The 7,940-nt window shown below is 36.7% G+C and overlaps 1 protein-coding gene and 2 long non-coding RNA genes across 5 annotated transcripts; all 3 read right to left on the reverse strand.

Annotated features, from left to right (window-relative positions):
• Positions 1-1,319: 1,319 nt before the first annotated feature.
• LOC147510797 (uncharacterized) lies at positions 1,320-3,116 on the reverse strand. Its single transcript, XR_015219018.1, has 3 exons — positions 2,388-3,116; positions 2,134-2,299; positions 1,320-2,010 (listed from the first exon to the last, which is right to left on the reverse strand). It is a non-coding gene; the product is annotated as an uncharacterized LOC147510797 (long non-coding RNA).
• A 29-nt stretch (positions 3,117-3,145) lies between these two features.
• On the reverse strand, positions 3,146-6,744 carry LOC147510798 (uncharacterized). Of its 3 annotated transcripts, XM_086602641.1 has the most exons (3): positions 6,120-6,744; positions 4,749-4,868; positions 3,146-3,747 (listed from the first exon to the last, which is right to left on the reverse strand). In XM_086602641.1, the coding sequence occupies exon 3, from the start codon at positions 3,743-3,745 to the stop codon at positions 3,182-3,184; it is 564 nt and encodes a 187-aa protein (XP_086458767.1). In that variant the 5' UTR covers positions 3,746-3,747; positions 4,749-4,868; positions 6,120-6,744; the 3' UTR covers positions 3,146-3,181. The 3 variants fall into 3 exon arrangements, with proteins under 3 accessions (XP_086458767.1, XP_086458768.1, XP_086458766.1); XM_086602642.1 differs by having other exon boundaries at positions 3,146-4,856; XM_086602640.1 differs by having other exon boundaries at positions 3,146-4,868.
• A 528-nt stretch (positions 6,745-7,272) lies between these two features.
• Positions 7,273-7,659, reverse strand: LOC147510799 (uncharacterized). The gene is made up of 3 exons (XR_015216885.1): positions 7,620-7,659; positions 7,454-7,521; positions 7,273-7,299 (listed from the first exon to the last, which is right to left on the reverse strand). It is a non-coding gene; the product is annotated as an uncharacterized LOC147510799 (long non-coding RNA).
• Positions 7,660-7,940: the final 281 nt, after the last annotated feature.

Here is a 7,940-nt window from a genome sequence, read left to right on the forward strand (position 1 = left end):
GAAAGACGAGGGGTCCTAAGGATTACGGGTTGGATATTCCCGAAGAAATGCATAAATATATTGTTAGAGTTCATGACCCTATTGGCGATGGCAACTACGGTTATAGAGCTTTCTGCATTGCATTTGGAAGAAGTCAAGAAGATTGGCCACAGATGAGAAATGACTTATACTAAGAGCTTATTAACAACCTCCCCTTTTATTGTACTTTATACAGTCAAAGTGAGGTTGTTTATACGATGAAGGAAATCCTACATGAAGAAGGTTACGCACCCTTAAATAAATGGATGAGCATGCCCTTTGCTGGATACCTATTTGCTTTAAGATTTAATGTTGTCCTCCTGCATTTAGGAGCTCGTCAGTGCTTCCTTATCATGCCGTTGAGAACCCAAGCAAATTTTGAAAGAGTGACCCAAGTGTTGGGTAGCGCACATGTTGGTGGAAATCATTTTGTCAATGTTGAACTTGTTGAAGATTGTCCGGTTCCTTCAGTAATGCACCAATGGCTTAGAGCTCGATATGATATTACTGAAAGTTGGAATTTGGCATTGACAGCAAGGCAATTGTAATTTATGGCATTGAACATTTCCAATTTAATATGGAAAATCGAGCCCGTTGAAGACCGAACAGTACATGTTATCGACTAAGTTGTTTGTATGTTGTCAATATGATATTTTGATGTAATTTGGAACAAGTGTAATTTGATTTTATTTTATGTTATTTGGAAATAATGTTAGGGCTTTTATTTGATTTGATTTGGAAATCGAGTGATCGACTAAGTTGATTCGGACGGCAATTGAGTGATTTGGAAATTGAGCGATCGACTAAGTGATATTTTGATGTAATTTAGAACAAGTGTAATTTGATTTGATTTTTATGTTATTTGGAAAAAATGTTAGGGTTTTTATTTGATTTGATTTGGAAATCAAGTGATCGACTAAGTTGATTCGGATGGCAATCGAGTGATTTAGAAATCGAGAGATCGACTAAGTTGATTCGAATGGCAATCGAGTGATCGACTAGTTGATTCGAACGGCAATCAAGTGATTTGAAATAATGTTCGTATGTTGTCAATAATGACTGAAACGACATGGTCAAGTCGTTTGGCTTTTATACCAAACGATGCGGCTGGGTCGTTTGGGCTTAAAGGAAAACGATCTGACGAGGTCGTTTGGCCTTAATACCAAACGATGCGGCTGGGTCGTTTGGACAAAAAAATTTGAAAGTTCATTTCATTTTTACAACACTTTCATATTCATCAAATTCCACTTAATCATCATTCAAACATCAAACATCATATTCATCCATTCAAACATCAAACATCCATTCAAACATCATATTCATCCATTCGTTCCAAATCAAATAATCCATCAATTCGAAGTTAACAAAGTTACAAACCCTCAACTGAAACAAATTACATCCATCAAACTAAAACTGAAACAAACTTAACAAAGTTTCAAATAATCCATCCATCAAACAAATTACAAAGTTATAAACCCTAAACTGAAACAAATCATGAACTATAACGTCCACCAATGTACTTGCACCTAGTCAAGTTATGCCTGCTTCGAAGAGGACCTTGCTTCCTCCTCGACATATCATTCCCAACCAATTCGCGGACCTCTCTCAGCAAACGACCGGTTTTCATCAATGATGTCATTCTCATTCAAAAAAAGGAAAATCAAGATAAGTTACCAATCGAATGCAAAAATCACGCTTATAGAAACTTCAATTAAAAATCACAATATAATCGGTGAGCGGTTAAGCAGTTGTCTCCGGGAAGGGATGAATAAGAAGACGCCAGATTCACCAAAACTACATGAGAATTCTTCGTATGCCAAGTCATGTAGTTTTGATGACACTCCCATGGATAAGACGAGATAGGTCCTCGATTGCAGGGTTGGATCAAGTGATTTTGCCATGACTCCTAGTAAAATGGCCCAATATTGGTCCAGTTCACCTTATACCCGCGTCCTGCCACAGTTCTTGTTCTCCAATTTGGTATTGGAGGATCTACAGGTACAAGATGCATGTGTCATTAACAACTCCAATGATCAATTATTAAAAAAAATATAAACAAACTTAAATATTTAAACTTAAACTTAAATACTTACATACATTGAACTTAATACTTACATTGAAATAATTCAAATCATCAATTATCGCCGATAATCTTTATGATCATCGTTGTATCGTAATAGTGTGGAGTGATTGGGGTGTGTCTATGAGCACGCGGCTGAGACGAGGTATAGTTGAAGTTTAGGACTGCTATGAATACCGGAAAATACTCATAGATCCACGCCTAGACATACACAAATAGTTAACATATTATTGGTAGAGTAATAAAATTAACATTAAAAAAAATAAACTCTAAAATACTCAAGTTTTACCTGTAGAAGAGTCATATATAGTCCGTAATCCCTTTCACCTTCGCACATGTGGCATTGAGACCTCTATACAAAAACGCCAAAATTGTTGCACCCCATGCATACTCTTCTATCTCACTAAATTTCAACAACGGCCTCGATAACATATAGGCAGCACTCCTCGGTCCCAAACTTGTCAGTAAAAATGGCACATCCAAAGAAAAACAGATAAAAGCTCGACTGGTTGGACTTCCTAGAAACTTCGAAGCCTTCTCCACCACCTTTCCGCAGCGTCACATATGGGGATATCATGAACCTTGTTCGCAAAATGCTTTCGGATGAATTCTAGCCTTACTTTTGAAGTGAACCTGCTAGATTCCATCTCCGCCCTAATCAAATCAATAAGGAGCCCCATAGCAATATGTAGGAGATTTATCGATTGTTGTAAGTTCAAATTTCGTCCCCAGACCGCTTTTCCTCTAATCAGCGGACTCCACAAATTTGGACAACATCGTCCAAAGTCACAGTCATCTCCCCAACTGGCATATGGAAGGTGTTGGTCTCCGGATGTCATCTCTCCACAAACGCAGAGATCAACGGTAGATCCATATGCTCATGATAATCTTCCACAAGATCAAACAACCCAGTCTTTCTCAACTGTTAGGCAAATCTCGGAGACCTTTCACATTCATTCTTGAAATCCCATTAGGATAACTTCGCTAAGTACAAAACACACTTCAACGCCCGATCATCCTCCCAAAACAATCGAGCACGATTAGATATATATGAACAGAAACAAAAGATTTTGTAAAAGAAAATCAAAGTACCCAAGAAAAACAAAATATTACCCTTCTATTCCAAACATCGCGAGCGACATGCACCGCATAGTCATACAACAACTCTGACTCATACAGGCCTCCCCCATACACACCTCTTTGAAACTCCAAATTATCATTGGATTTTCTTACGAAATCCAATACTAGAGGTGCTTCTTCCACTGGTGGTACGTCTTCTACCACATATTCTTCCACATCATCATCCTGCTCATCCTCCTTCTCATCCCCCTCCTCACCCTCCTCATCATCCTCCTCACTTTCCTCACTCTCCTCCTCTACTATACTCTTCCATTTGTCCATATTTACATCTAAACCTACATTGGTATCACTATCTACACTATCTTCATTCGATGAATCAATCTCAGGAACCTCAAAAACCTCTTTTTCCAAATGGTCCCCTCTACGCGCTGATGTCATTAAGCCCTCTGCCCTTTGTCTCTTTCTTCCAACTGCGTCACCACTAGAGGAACCGCCACCAAACAATTTCTTCACACCCTTGAATGTAGTTTTCGCTACATTCTTCACATTCTTTGATCGATGACCCATCGCTACAAAGAAAAATAAAACAAGTATTAGTAAACCATATTTAAATAAACCATATTTAAAGAAACAATTTACAAAAAAAAAAACATTAGAAAAAAGAGATCATCTCAGTCGTAAAACTAATATACTTATAAGATTGCTAATGATAACTCCAAGTATATATGAAGAAATAGAATGAGGCGCTACGCTATCCAAATTCTATCGAATTTTGGGCAGAGTTTCCTTTGTTTGGTCAACGTTCATATACTTAAACCTCGCTATAACCCTAAATCAATAATGACATTCTTCCAACAACCATATGTACATATAACCTAACTTTTACACGATAGTGAAAATGTATATATATACAAGACTGTTTCTGTATGAACCGTCATTTATGTACATTAAGTACTACAACAAATAAAATAACTAGACTCTCTCTACAACAAAATGAACTTGACTTTGTCCCTCGTCAAGCATAGGGAAAACCACCCAAAAAAACCACCTTGATAACATACATTCAATAAGTTTGAAGGAAGGGCAAACAGTAAAAAAAACACTACAATGCCCTAGGAGAACACACTCGGCTTTTGGGTCTAGTTATATGGCATTGCTAACATCAATTTGGGTATAATCAGAGCCTAATACTGTCATATGTGCTTTTGGGTCTAACATTCTACACTGGCAGAGGTAGTAAAACAGGTAAGTGTTTATAATATCTCAAGCTTGGCTTTTGCTACTTAACTTCTCCTTAAAGAGAAACCAACTACTCTGCCGACACCCAAGTATAGATCAATCTTAGTTAAATATATGTACATTTTAAATCCTACACGTGAAACACAAGTCATTACATTTTAAAACACATGCTAAAGAATTCATAAACGCAATAAATGAGAGAAATATACAGAGTGAGTGAAGTCCATTGGTCAGAATTAAAATAATGAGCCTCATAATTTAAAACATTCAGTTTCAATTATTAGTTCAGTTAGTAGTTATCTTTCAGAAAAATGCAGAATATAGCTTTTACGACTAAGGCTTCAAAGCTTGGAAAGCAGTATTGCTAGCTGCTCATGAGCTCATCTGACACATTCACTTCCACACAAGCTCCAACAGATGCAGCAAGCCTCGTAGCTAACTGATGTTTACACTAAGTAGAAAAGAAAAATTGAATCAAAATCCACATGATAAAAAAAAAAATCACATAGACAGTTTCCGAAGTTATACGAAATCACTTAGGACAGAAAACCTACACAAAGCTTCTAATAATGCAGCGAGCCTGCCATAAGTCTCTTTCTTTTTCGGTTAGAATTGTGACAAAGATTTCAACCAATGTGGTGCAATACGTAGAGGCATTTGGTATTGGAAAAATAAGATCTAATAAAACCATTGATAACTACACTAGAGAACTGTAAATATGATATTGTGAAAACAATGGCTAGTAATTCAGTAAGTACAAATTAAGATTGCATCATTATGTATGTCCAGTAAAGAGGCCTGATTCTTAGTTTCTTACACCAGCAGCATCACTGATACTGTGATGACTGATGAAGTGATGATCTTCTCAACTCTCCAGGTGTCCATTTCCCTTCATCATCAAATGCTTCACGCAAGTGTTTGAAAAGTCTCAAAACACTCGAGACTCCTCCATGAAACACAGCGTCACAGCCTTCTTGTTCTCTAGCTCTAGTATCTCAGATTATTGACTTTCCATAGTCACTAGGAAAGTTCAACTGGTGATATAAAGTTTGAATTGGTGGTTTCAGTTTGTAATTGGAGTCAAATTACCATGGACCACTTCAATAAACGAATTGGACTTCACAAGTGTAGAAACCCCAGAGTGTCCAAGAGTCACGAATTTGGTGTTTCTAAAGACGAATCTCTAGCTTCATTGCTCAAGGACCATATTCCCAATACCAAAAGATCATAATAAAATTCAAAACATTAAAAGCTTGCCAAACATTCAGTTCCTTTTCATTCCTTAATCAGAACAAGTAATCAACAAATGTAAGGAAGAACATAAAAAAAAATATCTACATTGTGTGTGTGACAATTTATAATTTTATTTTTCAAATTTTAGACTCATGACTCGTTCTTGGCAAAACATGAACAAACACAAATTTCATATCACCAATCGAAGCAGCGAGGATAACCAATCGAAGGCACCAGTCGTCTACGATGACGCTAGTGGCTTGACACTGGACTTATCATCTCTTTTATAAAAATCCTTTAGTTCCCACAAATCAAAAACAAGCAAACACAACTCTTGCATATTGATAAACTCAGTTAGAATGAGTTTCATCCAATATAACAAGATTCATCACAAACTTCATCTAAAAATAACAACACTAGTTTAATACTCAGTTCAAACACAAGTAAATCAAAATTAAGAAGAACTAACCTGAATTAATTACAATAGATGAATCCGTGGATTGTTTCAAATGTCGAAGGGTTCAATTTCGTGAAGGGTTCAATTTTGCGATTGTTTATAGATTGGATTGCTTCAATTAGCAAAATTGATTTTGGGTTTTTTTTGTTAGGATTTCGCGATAATTTGTCGAAGGGTTTTGCGCGAGAAAGATGGCCTGATTTTGGGTTTTTTTTGTTAGGGTTTCGCGATAATTTGTCGAAAGATTTTGCGCGAGAGAGATGACCGGTTAGAATAGATTTCCTGGTTTCGCGATTTGGTAGGGGGTGTACTGGGCTTTGTTGTTTGGGTTTGGGCTGGAGGCTGCCCAATCTAGCGCCCAATACAGGACCCAAAGAAAAAGTAAATGTAATGGGAAAGACATCAGTCCAGAAAGTGAAGAAAATTTATGCTTGTGTTTTGGGCTCCTGCGCGCTTCGATACACATAGTCCATTAGACGATTTATGTGCAAGCTGAAAGAGTTCTGATCAATTGATCAGTGGGTCATGGATTTATTCATGTATGCACAAAGATGGCAAATGATAAGGAGAGATCAATCTCTCCTCCAAATTGAGCACACTTGCTAAGAACCGTAAGATGGAAGGCACAAATCTCGACGTGGATTAGGGCTGCAGACGGATAGTTTCGGATTCGGATATGCCTACATCCGAATCCGAATCCGAAATTTATTACTAACATCCGAATCCGAATCCGAATCCGACCGGATGTGTAAAATAATGTCCGAATCCGATATCCGATATCCGACTCGGATATCGGATAATATCCGATCCGATCACTAAACATGGGCTTTTGGGCTTTCGGGATTTCGTGATGGGCTTATCACCGTACAAATCGAATCATGTTCTAAATTAACCTATTAAAAACTGCAGCAGCATCTTTATTCATTCATCAAAATCAACCTATTAAACACTAAATTAACATTAACATAGCAGTTCCTGTTAAACAAACTTCAAGTCTTCAACAATTCAACCTCTTAATTAAGAAAATACTTCTAACTTAAGAAAATACCCTCATAACCTATTACAAACATAAAAATCTATTACAAACTAGAGATCATCTCTATTACATAACATAGAAATCTGGTCCCTGCCCATACAACACTTTTCGCATCCAAAAGACCAAAATGGTTCCAATCAATTAACACATTAACACCTGCATAGAGGTAAAATCACAACCAACTCATTTAGAGATTATATTTGAAAAGAAATAATTAAATACTTCACGAAAACATAAAGAAACATATGTATCACTAATTACTTAAAAAAGTAGACAAGATATAAATTAACCTTACTAGTCTTATTCTTACCTTGTTTCATAGTGTCGAGACTAAAAGTTGTTCTATCACAAGTCAAGCATCCAAGCCAACAATCGGTACTAATGCATAAATGAATTAAGATATAAATAAAGTTAGACATGATGTAATTCTTGAATATATATATATTCTTAAACAAAGTTCAAGAGAAGGAAATTACCATTAAGTTTAGGCAACCAATCCTTCAAACATACCAACGCTCCACGAATCAACACCCAATGATGAACGAGAGTCGGTAATTATTCTACCACCGAACTAAATGCAGATTCTCAAGCAACACTCCACGGGAACCGCTAGAAGATCACGTGCCATCCTTGCTAATATAGGAAACTTCGACCATTGTTTTTCCACCAAATCAATATGTCACAACCTTTCCCATTAGCATCAAATGGGAATAAATCTTCTTCTAGATACTTCTCCAACTCTGTTTTTTGAAACTTTTGAACTTTCCTAACGTTGTTTCGTGGAAATTTTGGAAACC

Source organism: Coptis chinensis, chromosome 3, assembly GCF_015680905.1.
Source record: "Coptis chinensis isolate HL-2020 chromosome 3, ASM1568090v1, whole genome shotgun sequence".
NCBI lineage: Eukaryota > Viridiplantae > Streptophyta > Magnoliopsida > Ranunculales > Ranunculaceae > Coptis > Coptis chinensis.

What these genes read in the sequence shown, in the direction of transcription:
- LOC147510798 (XM_086602642.1), bottom strand. Translation starts at nt 3,745, where the DNA reads ATGGGTCATCGATCAAAGAATGTGAAGAATGTAGCGAAAACTACATTC.